The following is a 20,092-nucleotide window of genomic DNA, read 5'->3' as shown; positions in this document are numbered from 1 at the left end:
TGCTACTATCTAGTATAGCCCTAGAGGTCCTGGTCAATGCTATGAAAAAGAAAACTAATTAAGAGTTTTAGGGATTTAATATGGTAGAATACAGTATTTGTCATTTTGTGACTGCCTTATTTCACTTAGCATAATGTCCTTAGAGTTCATCCATGTTGTAGCATGGATCAGGATTTCCTTCCCTTTTTAAGGCCAAATACTATTCCATTGTATGGATATCCCACATCTTGTTTATGCATTCTTGGCTTTTGTGAATAATGCTTCTGTGAACATGGGTGTGCAAATATCTGTTCAAGTACCTGCTTTTTTTTTTCTTGATATTAGCCATCCTAATGGGTGTGAAGTGATATTTCATTGTGGTTTTGATTTGCATTTCTCTAATGATTAGTGATGTTGAACATCTTTTTATATGCTCATCAGCCATTTGCATATCACATTTAGAGAAATCCTATTCACGTCAAATACTGTATGATTGCACTTACATCAAGTAACTAACGTAGTCAAATTCATAGAAACAGAAAGTAATATGGTGGTGACCAGGGCTGAGGAGAAAGGGAAATGGGGAGTTGTTGTTTAATAGGTACTGAAATTCAGTTTTGCATAATGAGAAAGTTTTGGAGATTTGCTGCACAGCAATGTGAAGGTTCTTAATGCTACTGAAAGATACACTTCCAAATGGTTAAGATGGTAAATGTTGTTCTTTTTTTACTCCATTTGTTTAAATATTGGTTACACTTCTCTACACCAGAAATAACTGATTTGAAAATAAAATTACAATAAGATAATCAATCATAATGACAACAAAGTCTGTAAAATGTCAAAGAATTAACTGAGCGTGCACAGGACCACGATGAAAAAGTGAATTTTAAAAAGCATAATAAAGAGCAAAGATGATTCGAATAGATGGGGAAATACCCTCCGTTTTTTGCATGGGATGACTTAATAATAAAAAAAAGTCCGTTATCCCCAAACTGCTCAATAAGCACAGTATAACCTCAGGCAAGCTTCAGCTTTAATTCTGAGGAACTCAAAAAACTCACAGTACAATATGTCTGGAAAAAATAAAGATCCACAAAGTTACATAAGCCTTGGGCTAGGGCAGGGGAGACCAGAAAGGAGTATTCTCTCAGGTCCCTGAGCAGGAAATGACAGTCTTCTGTTATTACTGAGGTCTTGTCCCCGCCTGAGGCCAAAGGAAGCCCAAGTTTTGCATCTTTACATCCCCACCACCACCCCCACTGCCCCAACTTTGGTTTCTTTCTTTCGTGTTATGAATGCACCAACTGTCCTACATCTGTCCTTCTAGATCCACATTTCTCCACCCTAGGTTTTGTCCCAAGTGCTGGCCTGTAGGACATCACAGGGTCCCGAGCTCTTTGGCTTGCCCTTGCTTTCAGCCTTGCTCTGAGAATGGAGGGAGGCGGAGCTCGAGGTCAGGGTCTTTACTCCTTTGGTTCCCTCACAAGGTCACTTTAGACTGGCTGTGTCCCTTGACTGAAGGGCACTGTTGCGGGCAAGCTAGTGACACTGTAGGACTGGCTCCTTCTGAATTCTGATAACCCCTCCAGTCCCTTGCCTCTTGGGACCTCGGGGTAGTCACAGGTCAGCTGCTGCTACTCCCAGGTTACACGGTGCTATCCCCCACCTACTTCTTTGGAAATACTTCCTTGTAAATAGACTCCCCTTGAACTATCCTATTTTGAGTGTGTCATCTGTTTTCTGTTGAGGCCCTGGGACAATGAAAGTCATTTCTTTCTTCATGCCCTGCCTCTGGCCAGTCTGGCCAAAGGCTCTTGGAAACTCATTTGTAGTGGAAACGTGGGAGAGGAAGGGTCAGGAGAGCAGGTGAGTCCCCCTGCCTCGGGGAGCAATCTTTTTGGGTTTGGGGTCTTTCCACTCTCTGCAGCCCCTGGGGACTGGCCTGGCAAAAGTAATTTTCCTAAATAAACATGGAGATTAAATACCAAGCTTTTTCTGGTCTTTTCACATGACTGTGTACATGAGTAAGGAAACAAAGAGAAGCTGGAACACAGGAGCATGTTGTCACTCAGGAAAAAAAGCACTGAGGATACACCCTCCCATGGTGTATTTGAGTTTTATTCCCATTGTCTTTTTTTTTTTTTTTTAATCTGAGTATAGTTAACACACAGTGGTACATTAGTTTCAGGTGTACAACCTAGGTGATTCAACTTCTCTCTACTTTATGCTGTGCTCACCACAAGCGTAGCTCCCATCTGTCACCACACAACACTATTACCATATCATTGACTATATGCCTCACGCTGTGCCTTTTATTCCTGTGACTCATTCATTCCGTAACTGGAAGCCTGTGTCTCCCACTCCCCTTCACCCATGTTGCCCAACCCTCCGCCCCCTTCCCTCTGGCAACCATAAGTTTGTTCTCTTGTGTTTATAGGTCTGATTCAGCTTTTTGTTTGTTTATTCATTTGTTGGGGGTTTTTTAGACCCCATACATAATTGAAATCATATCAAAAGAAGAGCCTCAAACTTGAGGTCAACACAGTTCTCTAAAGTATTGGTATCTGCCCCAAGGGTCGAAGGGACTCCCTGCATTCTGCATGCCCTCGTGAACACAGACGCAGCCCTTTTATGGGTGGACAGTTGGACTAGATGACCTTTAAAGTCGATTCCAGCTCCAAGTTCAGCTTTTAAAATGAGCAAAACATTGAAAGGAGAGACCATGTGTTGTACCAACTGGATTAGATATAACCCAAAAGCCTAACTGCCTCTCTCCCCACCCCACCCCCACACACACACACACACACCTTTTTGGCCTTTGATTATGTTTAACATTCTACTCTCCTCACACAGTCCTGGAGCTGGCCCACCATTACCCTATTTCTTTCCATCCAAGCACATCTCATCACCCCATGTAAGGACATGTAGTTCCTCCCTTTTCTCCCTAATCTGGATCCCGGATCCCAGGAGACCTACGTGGCACTTTTTCCTACTCCTTATCTGGAAAGGGACAGCCTTCCCTATAAAACAAAAACACACAAAGTTAGGGCAGAGAGAAGCCTGCCAGGAATCTCCAGAGGAGGACTGGAAGCTATCCAATTAGCTGACTCTCTCCTTCCTTCCCCTGGGGGTCTTGTCACTTTGATTCCCACTGCTGTGACCAGACCCAGACCCTTTGGATGTGCAGCTTCCTCAAAATCAGAGACACCACCCAAAGCCCTACCCCCAGACCAGACTAGCACTTCAAAAGGAATTTGCTTTGTCAACCAAACAAAAACAAAAACCATGAATGGAAAAACGAAAATGAAACAACATTAAGACTTTAAACAGCAAGTTTTTAAATTAAGTCAGGCAGAGGTGGAAGATTATTTACATGATACACAAGCTTATTCATTAAATGCTATATATAAATGCAAAAAAATAAATATAAAACTGATAAAACCTCTAGACATTAATTTCTGAGCCTACATTTGCCAATTAGCACAGCACACAGCACTTTCCCTCTTCCAACCTTATATGGCCTTGCTCAGAGAATAACCGTTTTAAATTCATGAGCACTTTCCCCTCCCATTGACTTCTCCAGGAAACTCCTTCCAGAACAAATGCCCTGATCACAAGGATCCTTCTGGGGAAACCATGGATGTGGAAGAGATCAATTCACTGGTTGGACAAACCCTGAGCACCTACTTTGGACATCAAGTCCGTAAGACCAGTGCTTCCCCCATTCCTCTGTAGGCCCCCATCAGGACAGAAACAGTCCAAGGATGAAGGGTTCTAGCCCCCATGACCACCCCTCACACCCACACGGAAACACACACATTCATGGAAAGCAGCACACAAGAAGGTTCTGCAGTCTGTCTTCTGCCTCTTCCTCCAGCTCATCAGATTCTGATCTTACGGATTCCCATATAGACACACACATGCAAATATGCATCCATAGCCCCTTGTTCTCCGTCCACAACATCCCGTTAGGCTAAGCTGCTTCAATACTTGTCTTCACTTCTGGTTTCTTTTCCTTGCCCAAAGTCTAGTGTCCAACTCTAATTCCAAAAACTATGCCACTGCCCAGTTTTCTGTGTCCAGCAGGTGTCGCCCCTCACCGGAAACAAAATGCACCTCCCTTCTACAGTGAGAAATCTGTACCCCAACAGTGGATGGCCCTTGGGTTGGGGGTAAAAGGGAATGAAAGCGTGGCTCTGAAGGGTGGTGTGCTCCCCAGCATGAGGATCCTCTGGATAAAGCCATCTACTTACTTCCAGCTAAGGTAGACAAACATCCTATAGAAAATTTGTTCTTTGATCTTGGACAAGTTATTCACACTCCGAACCTTGCTTTCTTCACCCGTGACATGGAAGGAGACAATCTTTTCCTCCTGGGATTATTGTAAGAAGTAAAAGAGATACAAATACAAAGCACTTAGCCCAGCACCTAGGTCATAATAAGCACTTGAGCTCTTCCCCACTTAGGGTTTGGAAGAAGTAAGTGCGCAGAACTCCCATCTGAAGTTAAGTTCTGCCCCCCTGAGTCCTATCTGAGGATCTGCATCAGGGTTGTGATGAGGATCAACGAAATAATGCATGTAAAGTACCTGGTCCAATGCCTGGCCCAGAAAGTTGAGTAACAAGTAATAACTAACATCTCTCTTATGGGTTCAGCATGTGCCAGCAATGTTCTTACCCATCTGCAAGTATGAACTCACTCAATCCTTCTAAGACCCCTTATGAAGTAAGTAATCTGTCAATTCCCTGCCTCTCCCTGATTCTGTGACTCCATTCAACCATAGTTTAATTTCTTCTTATGAATTATAGATCAGAAAACTGCCCCCAATTCTGTCATGTCTAGAGGGAATAATCAGGAGGACGTACTGACTCCTCCACTCAAGTAGGAGAGAAGTAACCCCAACCATAACTCTGCTCATGGTCCCTCCCCAGGGCCTCAGGAAAAAGCATAGAAAAACTATTTCGACCAGAGTTTATTCTTCAGAGATGACCGCCAGCAACTCACTGGCCCCTATGGCACAGTGTGGCCTCCAGAAAGGCCTTTAACCTCCCTCCCCAGATGATATTTGACCCAGAAATATAGCCTTGGACGACAACTTGATTACAGAATATTCCCAGGAATGAGTTCCCCCAACTTGCTAAGGTGTACATGGGGTCGGCTGGGAAGTTCAGAGATCTGGATGGAGAAACCATAGGATCCAAGAAAATTTGTAGGGTCTGAGGATGGTGGGGGGACACAGCAGCATCACTAAGAGTTTGAATCTTCACACTTGGGGTAGAAGGTGTAGGACTCTGCCTCTAATTGACGTGTTGACCTGCAGAAGAAATAAAAAGGAAATAATAAGGCTTCAAACCAACTTGACCCCATCCTCTGTTTCTATAACCATCCATGCCAGAGCCCTTAATACAGTGATATCAAAAATTCTAGATCACCAAGGACTAATACTACAAAGCCACTTTCAGTCGTCTCCCCATAGATGCTCCATTGGATAGAAGAAGGGTGTGTAGGTGCTCCTCTTTCCTGCTCCTAATCCCAACAGTGGCAGTTTAAATTATGCTCTTGGCTACATCCTGGTGGAACCTCACCCCCACTATAAGCACCATTAGCTGAGCCCAACACTGACTCCCGAGATCTCTCACCCCTCCAAAGGACCAGTAGGCAAACAGACCAACAGAGATGTTACCTTCTGGATAACTGGCCCCAGGGAGGAAAATGTAGCCTAGGAGAAGAAAATATCTGATTAGAGGACAGTCTATAGATAAAAGTATCTGGTGTTACAGCAAATGAGGTAGCAATGGGAAAACAAGTCACGAATAAAAAGTGAACAGAAATTGGGAGTGAGATTGGCAACCGGAGGTCAGGGGCGGCACTCACCAGATGAGCCAGCTCTCCGCCAGCTGAGCAAACCAAGAGTGAAAATGATGAAGCCCAGGCCCAGAATCACTGCAGACACAGAAACCTTCACTATCTGCATCGGGGACAGTCCATGTGCTGCAAAAATAGAAACTTACTAGAACCGATCTGTCGCTCATTGCCAGAGCAACATAATTTAGGTTGGTTCAAAGGTGCTTTATCCCAATGCCAAGGGCCTAGCGCACACCAGCCTACACCCAAGGAGACAGACTTTCCTCAAAAATCCCTATCCCGTAGCTCTGTACTCCTAGAGTAGCCCTGGGGGACCCCCTCACGAGAGTTAGCACCCTAGCTTCTAGGTCCTCTCTAATACAGCGGGGGCTCTCAAGGCATCTTTTTTCCTTCCTTCACCCTGAAGTTTCCCTCACCAAAGAATAAAGGATTCCTCATTCCCCTCTCCATTTACCCCATAGTGACAATGTTTGCTCCCTTATGTGCTCTACCTATTTGTCTATTAAAATGTCATTCCACCTTTCTTAACTCTCAATGATCCCATTCCACGCGTTGTCTGACTACTGAGGTATCTCCTCCTGTCTACATCCAGATTTCCAGAACCTGTCTCCATCCCACTCCATAGCTCCCACTTCCTGGAACCCATCGTACTCTGAATCCCACCCCACCTGGATTCCTTCCCCCATGCTAAAATGAACATTCCATCACCAAAGGAAGCTCTGGTGCATACTGGGGAGGAGACTTTCCCAGGAGAGTTCCGGTGCGCCTGTGGGTTCCTCTCTCTGCTCCCCATGCCTTTCTCAGCTGCCCAGCAAGACAGCACTCCCCAAAGGGGGAGCCCAGTCTCAGCAGCCATTCTAGGATTCTGTTGCCTAGCCCTTCATAGATGCCCCTCCTCTTCCTCATTGTTCCCTCTTCTCTTTCCCCAAATCTGTGTACCAAATCTCTTGGTACATTTAACTACTTCCAATCCTGGGGTTCAAACAGTGGTAATTGGTTCCTTGTTCATTAGCCCCCAAGCATGTAAACCAAAGTGTTTGTCAGCCAGGCTTTTTCTTCCCTGACAGAGTGGCCCAAATTCAGTACTGCCCCCACACCAAAAGAAAGTCCTGTTTCTTCTGAAACCTTTTTTATTCCTTCAATTCCCATTCCTGACCAGACAACAGAATAGTTGAAATCTGAGGATCCTAAAATGTTGCATCACAAATTTTGGTTGTGAAAACATGGTCACCAAACCACATCCTCTTTTCAGGATGGACATTCTGCTCCCCTGCCACTCTCAGACACAACATCAACCACCCATTGCCCCATCTCTGGTCATCAACCCTCCACCAGTTCCTCCAGGCTGGCTGCTCATTCTCAGCATCTTCCTCCCTGCCATATTCCGAGGACCTGTCCACATGTCACTCCCTGTGCCAAGACATTGGTGTTCCTTTTCAACCACCCACTCGCAGTAGCTCTCTGCTTCAACCCTAATTCCTCCCACCCGCCGTGCACTTACTCCAGTCCTCAGAGACGGGCTCAGGAGCCCCAATGTGCTCCACCACACAAGTGTAGGTGTCCCCATAAGAGGGGGTTGTAGCTAAATGGGAGACGGTCTGATATGTCCAGTCTCCATTGGGCTGGGCCATCTTAGGGGCACTACTGTGAGGAGGGACAGGCTGCCCATTCTTCCTCCACGAGATGGTCACATCAGCTGGATAGAAGCCCCACACGTAGCAGGCCAGCATCACATGCTCCTTCGTGTTAAAAGGAGTGGTTTTGGCTACTTGCACAGTTGGTGGCCCTGCATAAGAGGAAAACGTGGTCATGAAAGATGGCACCATTCTGGCTTTTTCTCCAACCTGGTTTCTTTCCAGCTTCAACTCTTCGTGGCCTCCCCCACCCCCACTCCGTGCCTCCATACATCCCTTTGAAAAAGAGGAGTTAGACTTACTCCTGCTTTGCTCTTTATTTCCTCCCATTCTTTCACTGCCCTTTCCCTTCTTTCCTGTTCCAAAATTACGGTTGATCACATTAAGTAGAAGCCAGGTCTGAACTGCAAGCTGTTTCAGAAGTCGCTGTATTTATTTCAAGTATATAAGCTAACAGTTGTCAAGAGTTGTAGGTTGGGGTTTGTAAAGGTAGGAAAAGATGTCTGCCCTCAAATCTAATTTAACAAACTAAGTGGCTCAATCAAGCAACATTTTTCCCTTGGATAGTTTAAGGAAATGAGCCTAACTCAGATCTAACTCTCTTAAATTTGGATTAACATAATCCGAAATAATGAGATTGTTAATATCGCTATTCTCTATTAGCTTATTCTCCTAGGTGACCCTCTTACTTACCTCCACCTTGGTGCTTTTCAAACAAAATCTTAAATAAAAATCCAAGAAATTGTGTTAAAATGCGGGTTCCCTAGGTTGCATCCCCAAATATTTTCACTGAGAGGATCTGTAGTGGCAATCAAGGGCTTGTATTTTTTACAAGCACCTTCCCCAGGCAATTCTGAGAAAAGTGGTTCAGAAATAACGTCTTAAGACATATTACTCTGTCTTATGGAGATCTCCATGTTTTCTTTTACCAATCTCAGGTCATTCTCAGTGCAAGGGCTTTGGGGCAAGAAAGCATGTTGAAATCCCCTGAGAGGCTTTCTAAATATTCCCATGCCTGGGCCCATCCCAGACCTAGAACATCAGAACCTATGATAAAGAGGCATGAGCACTTTGGGAAAAGGCATTCTGGTTATTCTGACACACTCCTGGTTGAACTTGACTCTGCATCCTGAGATGCCCTGAATAGATGGAAAGCCTGCTTATTCTCTTACCCCATTGGCCTCAAACATCACCTCCCCTTCTTTGTTCCTGTTCCACCCCCAACAACAACCCTTTGAGGGTCCACACTCACTCTTTCTACATTCCAGGTCCACACATTTTTTGCTTCTTTCCCACCCAAATCTCCAACCTCTTGCCTATGGAGGGATTGAGGGATTCTCCCTGGCCTCACCTCTCCTAACTCTGCTTCCCGATAGCCCCTTTGTGCCCCTCTCTTCTTACGTGTCCTGTGGGTCAGTGATCCCCAGAAAGACTGGGTATGTGTGGCACAGTCCTGAAGCCCATTAGACAAGCGCTGGAGCAGGGATTCCTGTTGGTTGAGGTATTCTGAGAGGTAATTGGCCAAAACATTCAGTGCGCCAAATTCACAAGGGGCCATTTTGGCCTCCTCTGGATCCCAGCACGTCAGCAAATCCTTGTTGAAGGAGACACAATATGTGAAATCCTTTGGAGTCCCATCATCATCCAACAGACAGGTGCTTTCCACATGGGCTATAAAGCCACCTACAGGAACCAGAGAAAGGGGGCAGCTCAGAGACCTCTGCAGGGAGCCCAAGCCCCAGTTCCTGCCCCAGTTACACCCAGCGAGTGGGGTGTAGCTTTCCTGCCTCAGGCAGCATCTACAGACCAAGCTCGTGTACTGAAGTCTCTGAGAGCACCGATTAAGGGAATAGATGGTAGCAGCAGCAAAGTTTTTAGATGCTGTTTCCTTTTTATGAGACTAAGTATGGGAACAGGAATTATTTGCTAGTTTAAACACAACAATTTACCCAGGACAAGACCTTCAGTAAGGCAAATTATTGAGAGAGAAAAGGGGTCAAGGGAAAGAGCCAGCTTTGTTGGCTGGATATATTATTAAATATTCACTCCACATGTATTTATGAAGCACACACACATACGTGCCAGGCACTGGGCTAGGAGCTCAGGATGCAGCAGTAAACAAGACAGATATTGCTGTTGCCTACACTCTGGCAAAAGATATATACTACACAAATAATTATACAGTTCAATTATCTTAAAATTGCTACAAAGATACAAAGTACAAAGTGCTACTGGAGCATATACCAGGGAGACAAACTAGTCTGGGGTGTCCAGATCCACGTGACTCCCTTGCCCCAAAGGAGCAGAGGAAGGGAGGGTCCCAGGCCAGAAACCCTTACCTGCTCCAGTGGAGCCCAGGCTGAGGCCCAGCAGCAATGGCAGGAGTGTGGTCATGCTCCGCTCTAGGGACACACCAGGAATTCAGTCCCCTGGACCAATTCTTCCAGGGGCCCTGGGTCCTCGCCTGCTCCCGTAGCCCCAGCCTGGGTAGATGATGTCCAGACCCTGAGAGGAATAGAGTATAGCCCCAGCTCCTTGATCCCCACTAAATGAGTGATTTGGAGCCACCCAGCCCCTAGATACTAATCCTGTTCCTACCAGCTCTTCTAAATCAGTCCCAAACTAACAGTTGTCAGATTGCTTAGATGGTTAGATGGGCGGGGACAAATACAGAGACAAATCACTGAGTGCTTCAGCCCAGCATCATCAGTTACCAGGTAAATCTTATCCTGCCCTAGGCTTTAAACAACTATGTCTCTTAACTCTTTCCCTGTGGGAAAGACCAGTCTGTAGGTGGATTTCCTTAGATCACTGGAGAGAATAATCGCAATATTCCCAGAACATATGTAGCCTGGGCTGCCCACTGGTTTAACTGTTTCCCTTCAATATCCTTCCAAGACTGAGACTAGGTAACTTCTCTTGTCCCTTAGAGGGAGGTTACTTAGAAAGATATTGCGTAACCTTGGTCTGTCCTGTCACCTGGGAGATGGAGGCAGGAGCTGAAAGGCCCTTCCAGAGCAGGTGGCAGAGACAGGGATGTTAAGATGGAAGGAGGCACAGGGAGAGTGCAGGGTTATCTGGCCTCAAAGCGTGACTGCAGAATAAGGGAAACAGTTCCACTTTAGAGGTCAGAGACAGAGACTGGAAAATCTCTCCCTGGGATTCCATTGCTTCTTGCAGAGCTGCATTTCGTCCTTCCTGCTTTTTTGGAGCTAGGAAATCCTACCCTCAACTACTCTGAGCCATCTCAAGGCAGACCGCAGGACAACGCCACTTAAACCCTTGATAAATAGCTGGTAATGGACCAGTTCCCAAAGCTCGCCTGCCTCCCCCAAACTTAACACTCTCCTGTGTTTCTCCCACTGGTCCTATCTGTCCCAGAGCAGGTTCCCGCATTATGAAGCCACTAGAAAAAATAAGATAAAGCTTCCCTCCTTTACTTCCCCTGGAAAAGGCAGGTTTTAAATGGCAATTCATTCTCCTATCCCACTGTGAACTATACAATTGGTGGCTTTTTCCATCACAAATTTAAAACCTGAAATTGGCTTCTCTCTGTTCCCCAGTGGCTGCAGGGCTGCGTCTCCCCGCATTAGTTTCTGCAAGCTTTTGGATTTGATTTAGTAGTGAGCTAAATGAGAGAGGATTAGGAGAGAGCCCCTTGACGCCACACTTACCTGTCCTCCCCCAAAGCCCCCAACCCCAGGAGAGTCGATGCTTATGAAGAGAAAAGAAGCATGTACCAAAAATGAATACAAAGATGAATATCAGAAACAAAAGACTTGTGTAACTAATTGAGATTAACTGAAGTTGCGTTTCCCAGCAACCCCGCTCTCAACCCCGCCTTCATTATAAGATGTTTCTACATCCTACCTCCTCTAATGAGCCATCAGGTGAGCAGGAATGGGCAGAAAATGGGGGTGGTGAGTCCAAAATTTGTTGAGCTTCTACTTTGGAACTGACACTATACTAGGTAGGCCCTTTCCATGCTATCTCATATAATCTTAAAAGATCTGTCCAGCGTCCTGCTTTTACAGTTTTGAAAACAGCTCCAAAGATTCACACACAGACACACACTGGTGCACGGACACGAGCAAGCCCACACACTCACTACATCCTGGGGCTGAGATGACCCACATAAAAGTAGCCAGTGGTGCCCCCCACTGAGAGACAGATAAAGGGAAAAGCCACTGGGCCACCCAAGTCTTTGTTTCCCTGTTCTCAGAATTCCTTCTGTTCTTAGAACCAGCGTCTCCTTGCTTTCTCTTTTGACAGTTTCCAAACCGTGTGAACTCTTCCCCACTCGCACGCGCACTTCCCCCTGACGTTCTTCCTCCTCCCCGCCCCCAAGGTGGGCGGTGAGCCTGACCTCGCGGGAGCCCGCATCCTTGTCCCCGTCTACAAGGCTCGCGCTGGCGGGCGCAGGAACGCCGGCAGTGAGGTCCCGTGCCCGCGCGGGGGTGGCCGGGGGTGGCGCTCGCCAGCCAGCCGAGGCCACACGGAGTTCCCTGTCTGGTCTCTGCTCGGGCAGCCAAAGGAGATGTGAAACCTTCCGTGAGGCAGCAGCAGGAAATGCAGAAGATTTCACTTCTCTATTAAGGAGAAGACTGAGGGTGCTTTTTAGAATAAGGCAGGACAGAAAACCTAGAGGCCCGTGCTCAGCCAAGAGCTTTCTTCCTTTCCCCTTCCCTCCTAATTTTCAGACCTAGTTCTGTCCCCTACCGCCCATCAACCCAAAAGACCGTTTCACGTGCCCTGTCCATTGTGACTGGACAGCCATTTCTGTAGTGCCAGGACCGCTAGGAGCGTAGGAGTGAGGCAGCCTCGTTCCCACGTGCTCTCTTTCTTCTACCCGCGCTGCCCAAGCCCCGAGAGCGGGTCCCCTCCTTTCCCGCGCCTCCCCCTCCGGGCTGTCCACGGCGCCACGGGTGGACGAACCGCGGCGTTTCTGTGCAGAGCATTACAGGCAATGCCCAGCGAGGAGACGTGGACTCTGTTCCCACGTCATTCGCTTTAGGTCAGCTGGGGAGTGAGAACAGACATCTGTAAAGAGAAGAGTTTATGGTAAAGCAAGTAAGCGATAAGGCCAATGTGCTTGAAAGAGAAAAGAGAAATCATTGAGGGCATGGACAGGGTGGACGGGGAGGTGGAACTGATGCTCTACTAGGTAGGCGATTTCCATGCTATCTCATATAATCTTAAAAGATTATATGATTATAATCTTAATCATATAATTAAGTTAATCTTATAGATTAACCCTCTCCCGGAGGGCTGCTGGAGGTGAGCTCCGACTGCTGGGCTGAAGTCGTGTTCAGGAGAGGAAGGCCCCTGGCATCGCAGTCCTGGCGTAGAGCGCAGCAAGCTCCCCAATGTTCTGAGGTGCTGTTGGGGGTCTACCAGGAGCCTGGATTGGCTAAAACAAAAAGGAGCTACAATGCATCCCTGGCATCACACACTGAAGGAAGTCACAAATGTGGTCTCACGCTCTTCCTGAGAGCACGGCCATAATAATAAATCGCTTCTAGGTACTTCCTTCTGGTGCTCCCTGTAAGCTCTCAGGTTCCTCTTCTGGACAGATGGTTTCAACTCAAGCCTCAATTTTATAAACTCAAAAATTGTTCAACCCATCAATCACTTGCAATCTAAAACCCATAGCATGAGACCACATTTGTGACTTCCTTCAATGTCTCCTCAAAACTACACACGCCTGCACCCTGCCGGGATTACCTTACTTCCCGGTCTGTCCAACCTCATCCCTCCCCACCCCCACCTCACCTCTGTCCTCCCACTCCCTCTTCTCTACAGGATTCACTCTCCAGACCCCGATCTTGGGGTAACTAGCCCATCATCCCTCCATCCTGCAGCCAAATGATTTGCACGGCTAGGGGATATTCTACCTGATTTGCCACCACAACTCTTGAATGATGTTATCATCTCCATCTTAACTATGAGAAAATGGAGGCAGAGGGAGGTTAGCAACTGTCCAGCCTTACCCAGACACTAAGTAATAGAACCATGACTTGAACTGAGGATTTATGATTCTAAATTCTATGCTCCTAATAATCAGAAAATAATTGAACATTGCTAGCCATTTATAATAGTAATAAAAACCATAGCATGTTTAGAAATTAACATTAAAAAGTATAAGAACTTTATGAATAAGAGGGAAAACTTTATTAAACTACATAAATGAACACCTCAGAAAGTGAAGAGACATATTCATGGATGGGGCATCCTAACAACGAAGAAGTCAATTTCTCCCCATATCACTAACCTAAATGCTGTCCTAACCAAATCATAGCAGGGCTTGGGGAGAACTTGTTAAAGTGATTCTAAAATGTGCACGGAAATCAAATCCATGAGTATCAGACAATTTTGATAAAGAAGAGCAAAATGGGACTTTGGGTTTTGGGAGAGGTGAGTGATAAAGAAATGAAAACCAGCCCTGCCAAATAATAAAACATATGAAAAGCCATAATAATTAAAACAATATGGTACTGATATAGGAACTGACAAACCAATGGACTGAACAATTCAGAGACAAATCCATGCATATAGGGAAACTTGGTATAAAATCCCTGGGAATAAATGGAATATTTAGTAAATGATATTAAGAAGATCAATTTACTATTTGGAGGAAAAGAAAGTTGTATCCTTATTCCCATCATATGGAAAAATTCCAATCAATAAAGATCTAAATGTGAAAGGAAAACAATAACACAAATGGAAGAAAGCATAGTGAAATATCATATATGGCCAGATAAATATAAGGCAAAGCTTTTCCACCCAAAACTACTCATCAGAAAAAAGAGAATTACCTTACACCTAAGTCCTCGGGTTTTTTTCCTTTTCAAATTAAAGTCACTCTTTCAAAGCTGTTTTGAGAAGATATATTATCCTAAAATGACGTCAATAAATACAAGAAGGGGCTTCCACACTGTTTTTTTTTTCTTAAGATTTTATTTATTTGTCAGAGAGAACAAGAGGGAGAGAGAGAGAGCACAAACAGGGGGAGCGACAGGCAGAGGGAGAAGCAGGCTTATCACTGAGCAAGGAGCCCAATGCGGGACTCGATCCCAGGACCCTGGGATCATGACCTGAGCCGAAGGCAGATACTGACTGAGCCACCCAGGCGTCCCCTCCACACTGTTTTCTATAGTGGCTGCACCAATTTACAGTCCTACCTACAGACCGCACAAGCGGTCAGTAACAGTATGGAGGTTCCTCAAAAAATTAAATATAGAACTACCATATGATCCAGCAATTCCACTCCTGGGTATTTATCCAAAGAAAATGAAAACACTCACTCAAAAAGGTATATGCACCCCCATGTTCATTCAGCATTGTCTACAATAGCCAAGGCATGGAAACAACCTAAGTGCCGATTAGTGGATGGTAACATATCCATATGGCTGGACACATATAACACACGTAACAATGAAATGTTATTCAGCTATTAAAAAAAAAAAGGAAACTCTTCCATTTGTGGCAACATGAATGGATCCCAAGGGCATTATGCGAAGTGAAATAAGTCAAACGAGAAAGACAGATACATACAATCCCTCTTATATGTGGAATCTAAAAAAAAAAATTAAAAATCAAAATAGAAAAAAAAGAGTTCATAGATATGGAGAACAAATTGGTGGTTGCAGGGGTCAGGGGAGAAATTAATGAAATGACTTTGGTGTTTATTTTAGTTTAAATAAATTGATTTATTTTTTAAAAATAAATAAATTTGTAAGTCATTTGCCTAATCAAAAAATACTGAGAAAAATAAAAATAAATTTGTTTGGGGTGGATGGGTGGTGCAGTCGGTTGAGCAGCTGACTCTGGGTTTCTGCTCAGGTCATGGTCTCAGGACGGTGAGATCTAGCCCCACGTGGGGCTCTGTGCTCAGCATGGAATCTGCTTAAGACTCTTCCTCTGCTCCTTCCCCCTGCGCTCTCTCAAGCCTGTGCACACTCTCTCTCCCTCTCTCCCTCTCTCTCTAAAATAAATAAATAAATCTTTTTAAAAAATGAATTTGTCTTATGAAATGTTACATATTTCTCAAGGCAGCCTCTACTAGCCATAAATATTTTCACAACCAGTAAAATGAAAAAAAAAAATCAGCAATCAGCTTCCTCCACCATTTTGTGAGCAGATTATCAGAAAGTAGCTCTGCCCTCATTTTTCAAGTATTTTGCACAAACTGATAGGAGTAAAAGCCATCGTATGGTGCTGAGAGCAGGGAACAGGAGTCAGTAGAGGAGTTAGGGGTTTCCCCATTTCCCTCCCTAACGAGGGCAAGCTGCATTCAGGTTACGTGTTGGATTTGAAATGACAATCCACGCAATATTAAGAAATAAGATTTATTGCCCTGAAATGGGAAGGAATGTGGTAGTGATAGGAAAGCCACTCTGGGTTCCCCTGGGTGCAAGCCCGGGGACAGCAGAGCCCCCAGCTGAGAAACCTGTATAAACACGCACGTGCACACCCCCCGGGCCATCCCAAGGACTTCTGCTCGGAGAAGGAGAGATCTTGGGCTGGATGTGGGAAACCTGATCTCCCGCTGCATGCATGATTGACACTGCTGGCACCAGACTTTGGTCGGGAAGAATCAATCTGAGGAGAGAGAAGGATGGAGGGAAGCCATCGGGGGACCCCCCTACTCCCCAAAGGCCCCTCCCTGCCTGCGGCATATCCTAGAGAAGTTGATCTCTCCTTGGCCCCAAGTCATCTCCAAGCACCCCTCCTACAACTCCCCATATCACTCCTCTCCCACTCAAAGCCATGCCTGTGATCTGATAACTGTGTGTGTGTGTAACTGGGACCCCAACTGGGAGGATGTTCATGGTGCCTGACTCAGGCCTCCCCACCCAAAGGCCTCCCCATACTGCAGGATGACCCTGGGCATGCCCCCACACGCCCCACTGTATGTGGCTCCCATGGTTCACCCACCCACTCCAGACACTCTGACTTACCACCTGAGCAAGGCTTTCGGAAATACACGATGAGGACTAAGCCAACAATGATGCCCAGCACACCCAAGCCAAAGGCCACACCACACAGCACATTCTCCAGAAGGTCAGAGGGCAGCGCATTATGAGGCACTGGAGAAAAAGGGGAGCAGGTCAGCCTGGAGACTTGCTCGGTGAGCCCCCCCACCTGGGGGAATTACATGGGTGTCTGGGATGAAACAGGAGAAACTGTGGCATGAAAAATTAAAGTTGCTCAGGGTGGGAATGGACTTCAACAAAGTCCAAGTAGAAAAAGAAGGCCCTTCCATGGGTCCATCCTTTTTTGCCCCCAAAAGGAAGCAGGCTTCCAAGGAGAAAGTTCTCACCCCAATAGGCAACTGCTGTGTAGCTGTCAATCTCATGAGTCACGATGCAGGAGAATAGGTCAGAGGGTGCTGGTGTGAAGTTTAAGTAAGAAAAGGCCTGGAAGCTGAGTTCATCAACCGCAGACACAAAAGTGGGCCCGATTCCTTCCACAGGGTCCAAGTGATGCCGCCAGTTCACCGTCAACGTGGGTGGGAAGAGATTACTGACAAAACAGACCAGGGTGTTGGGCTTGCCAAACTCCAGGGGCTTCAGCGTGAACACGTCAATAATAGGAAACCCTGGTGGGAGGATTGAGGTGTGAAGGAAAGAAGTAACTAGTTTAGATGGTACCCCTGAGTTTGGAAGGGGCGTGGCATACAGAGGAGAGGGCAGAGACAGTGTCAGTGGGGATGGGCTTTGGGAGAAGAGATGAGGGAGGAGCTGGGGCTTGAAGGGAGGTCTTCCTCCAGGCAAGAATGAGACCTGGACCTAGAGGCAGAGCCAAACCCAGGCTACTCTGGGACCCTCCACCCTGACTTCCTTCAGGGCTTCCTGTCTAGACTTCACACGGGCATCTAATCACATGCTGTCTTCTTATTCAAACACAGACACATCTTCGGATACTTCCTTTCTCCCCTTCCATCCCACTGAGCATAGCAACACAAGCTCTAATTAATATTCAGTAGGCATCAATTGGTCTCTGTTGCATTCATCAAGTTCAATAAATAGCTCTGAACACCTACTATGTCCTAGGCACATGTCTTTGCCCCACAACAAAAACAGAGTGCAGACCATAGCTGGTAAGGGGAGACCCAGAAGGCATTAGATGAGGGGACTGGCGTGAAAGGGAATAATTCAGCGCACAGGTTGAGGAGGTTAAGGATGCAGCCCCTCCCCGCACCACCAGAAACACCCCTGACCTCTAGACACAGGGATTTGCCCTTCGAGTTTGGGTCCTATTTTCTGGACCATAGCTTGGCAGAACTCTTTGTCAAAGAAAATCGTGGAAGTATCTCCAGGCTTCTGAGCCCAGTCAGCAAATTCAGGCAGGCGAGGCACTCGGGTGTTTTGGGAAAAGTTGAAGGAGAAAAGCTGGTCCCCATCATACGCTTCCGAGAGGCCGATGCTGGGACTCCAGTTCTGGCAGTATATCGTGTGCAGGAACGTGTGGTTTTGCAGTTCATCCCGCCACGCTGGGGTAGGAGCTGCAGAGGAGACAGGGTGAGTCAGGGAGGGGGGACTCTCCTCCTCCCCTTTAGCTTAGAAAACAGCAAGGCCTGCTTCAGGCAGAGGGGGTAGGCTTCGGGTGTAACCCCTTCTTGTGTCTGTTACTTAGGCTCTCAGGCTCTCTCTCCCAGTGGGGGTGAAGAAGATATTACAGGATCTCTCCAAACTTCCCCTGCCCATAAAAAGGCCCACCGTCTAAAGTTGTAAAATGTAAAAAAGGTCTACTGTCTAAAGTGACAGATTCGGAGTCCCAATGTTGGTTGCGTGTTTGTGTGCTGCACAAAGGCATCTGGCCAAGGAAGTCGTTGGAAGTTGAAATCTCGGGCCTGCACTCTGCTCCCCAAGCCACGCATCCTGGCACAGGGCTGCATCCTTCCCAAAAAAGGTATCTTCGTCTAATCCACAGAAGGCCACCGTACTGACGTTGAAGGCCTTGGGTGGGTTCCCCAGTCTTAGAAGGGAGGGTAAAGGAATGGTCACGGCCTCCCCAAGCCACAAATGACACTGTGTATCTTACCCCCAGACAGCACGGTAAGCTGAAAAAACCAATCTCCAGGCTTCTCTTCAGCCACTTCATTAGCACCAGACCTCTCTGAAAACATCTTCACCTCCCTCAACCCTCCAGCCCCTGCAATGACAGGACTGGGGGACCCAAAGTTGCAGGAAATAATCTCTATTCTTTGAAATTCCTGGCAAGAATCTCCCCCCACACACACTAGCGTGAAACTTTTTACCCAGTACTCAATACCTAGAGTAATAGATATTTAGAGGAAGAGGGATCTTCCAGATTATTCTTCCATTCTGCCCCGTCCTTTACAAAGAAGGAAACTAAGGACCAATAAAGTTAAGAGACTTTTCAAGAACCACCAAGATGAGTTGATGACGGAGTGCAGAGCAGACGACTAAATAGGACAGTGAAATAGTATTTGCTTTGCTCAAATCCCAGCTCTGCCCCCCTTCCAACTGTGTGAGTTTGACCACGTTACTTAGAGTCTGAGTCTCATTTTTTTCCATCTGTAAAATGGATATAATAATCTCTGTTTCAAGAGATTGTCTTAAGTGGAATATATAAAGCACCTCTGACATTGTTTGCCATCCATCCATAGTTGCTCTCTTTCCCAATTCTGCTACTGTTGCCACTACTTCATAATACTTCCCGCACCACTTACAAAGCACAGGGCTTCAAATGCAAAGAAGACTTCAAATGCTCTGAGTGGCTCCCCCGGCTCTAAGCGGTCAGGATTGGAGTAAACGAGAGGGACTGTCATACCTTCAGGGGCGGTCCGGGAGTAGGGCAGCAACCACAGGAGGTGTAACAGCCTTAGCAGTGCAGCTCCCCGCCTCTGCTCATGATCCATAGCTTCACACCACACCGTGGGCTAAGAGCTACCAGCCAGTGGACCCCGGGCCCCAAACTGCTTCCCCAGATCATGTTCCGCCCGCTGCTTCCAATAGTTGCCCTTATCGTTTGGCTAAACCAATCACGGAAGTGTAGGGTTTAACATCATCAGTCGCTAGGGAGAGACGCGGGGCCGGCAACCTCCTCAAGACTTGGCTCTTTAACCGGGAGGGAGTCGGGTGTGTAACTGGGCTGGGAAGACAATGGAGGGATGTCTGCCTCCTGCTGGGGATCCCTCTTTAGTATCAAGCTGTCAGCTTCCGCCTGTAACCTAGGTAATGGGCTCTTCAGAGCAGCACAACCTCCTGGCAGAACGCGGCAATGGGGAAGCTCCTCTTCCCACGCCAAACTCCCAGGGTTCTTCAGACCCCGCCTCCTCCTCCCTCCAGCCCTCCCTCCTCTTTCTCTCTCTGAAAAGTATCCATCAGGCATTAGCTCTAAATCGTTCTGCAGAAATACATGGACAATTTAGTAAGTGCTAGTATTGGGTCCAGAGCTAGAAATACAAAGATGAATAAAGGGTATTCCTGCCTTCAAAGAGCTTAAAGTCTAGTTGGGGGGGAGGGGGATGAATAAATCATTACACAACAATGTAATGTATTCAAACAAGACTGTGCCAAGTCAGGGCGCCTGGGTGGCTCAGTTGGTTAAGTGCCTGTCTTTGGCTCCAGTCATGATCCCAGAGT

The 20,092-nt window shown here is 46.6% G+C and overlaps 2 protein-coding genes across 3 annotated transcripts; both read right to left on the bottom strand.

Moving 5' to 3' along the window:
- Positions 1–3,416: 3,416 nt before the first annotated feature.
- LOC116635708 (HLA class II histocompatibility antigen, DM beta chain) lies at positions 3,417–10,097 on the bottom strand. Its single transcript, XM_032410067.1, has 6 exons — positions 9,818–10,097; positions 8,880–9,161; positions 7,346–7,630; positions 5,854–5,970; positions 5,663–5,698; positions 3,417–5,293 (listed from the first exon to the last, which is right to left on the bottom strand). Exons 1-6 carry the CDS (start codon positions 9,870–9,872, stop codon positions 5,277–5,279), a joined length of 792 nt encoding a protein of 263 aa, XP_032265958.1. The 5' UTR covers positions 9,873–10,097; the 3' UTR covers positions 3,417–5,276.
- A 5,400-nt stretch (positions 10,098–15,497) lies between these two features.
- LOC116635895 (HLA class II histocompatibility antigen, DM alpha chain) lies at positions 15,498–19,434 on the bottom strand. Of its 2 annotated transcripts, XM_032410204.1 has the most exons (6): positions 19,278–19,364; positions 18,525–18,649; positions 17,701–17,985; positions 16,801–17,079; positions 16,439–16,567; positions 15,498–16,079 (listed from the first exon to the last, which is right to left on the bottom strand). In XM_032410204.1, the coding sequence occupies exons 2-6, from the start codon at positions 18,607–18,609 to the stop codon at positions 16,075–16,077; spliced, it is 783 nt and encodes a 260-aa protein (XP_032266095.1). In that variant the 5' UTR covers positions 18,610–18,649; positions 19,278–19,364; the 3' UTR covers positions 15,498–16,074. The 2 variants fall into 2 exon arrangements, with proteins under 2 accessions (XP_032266095.1, XP_032266094.1); XM_032410203.1 differs by lacking the exon at positions 18,525–18,649 and having other exon boundaries at positions 15,506–16,079; positions 19,278–19,434.
- Between the last annotated feature and the right edge of the window lie 658 nt (positions 19,435–20,092).

The sequence above is a fragment of the Phoca vitulina genome, unplaced genomic scaffold, assembly GCF_004348235.1.
Source record: "Phoca vitulina isolate PV1807 unplaced genomic scaffold, GSC_HSeal_1.0 scaffold11, whole genome shotgun sequence".
Lineage (NCBI taxonomy): Eukaryota > Metazoa > Chordata > Mammalia > Carnivora > Phocidae > Phoca > Phoca vitulina.
Note: the sequence above shows the minus strand (reverse complement) of the source record. Positions and strands in the feature narration are given on the sequence as shown.

Bases quoted from the DNA above. Each gene is read 5' to 3' on its own strand.
- LOC116635708 (XM_032410067.1), bottom strand. From the start codon at position 9,872: ATGACCACACTCCTGCCATTGCTGCTGGGCCTCAGCCTGGGCTCCACT. The intron at 9,162-9,817 runs GTAAGGGTTTCT...TGGTTCCTGTAG, and splicing joins CCTGGGCTCCACTGGAGCAG to GTGGCTTTATAGCCCATGTG. The intron at 5,699-5,853 runs GTGAGTGCCGCC...TTCTTCTCCTAG, and splicing joins GCGGAGAGCTGGCTCATCTG to GCTACATTTTCCTCCCTGGG.
- LOC116635895 (XM_032410203.1), bottom strand. From the start codon at position 19,365: ATGGATCATGAGCAGAGGCGGGGAGCTGCACTGCTAAGGCTGTTACAC. The intron at 17,986-19,277 runs GTATGACAGTCC...TCTCCTCTGCAG, and splicing joins CTCCCGGACCGCCCCTGAAG to CTCCTACCCCAGCGTGGCGG. The intron at 16,568-16,800 runs GTGAGAACTTTC...CTTTTTCTCCAG, and splicing joins CACAGCAGTTGCCTATTGGG to TGCCTCATAATGCGCTGCCC.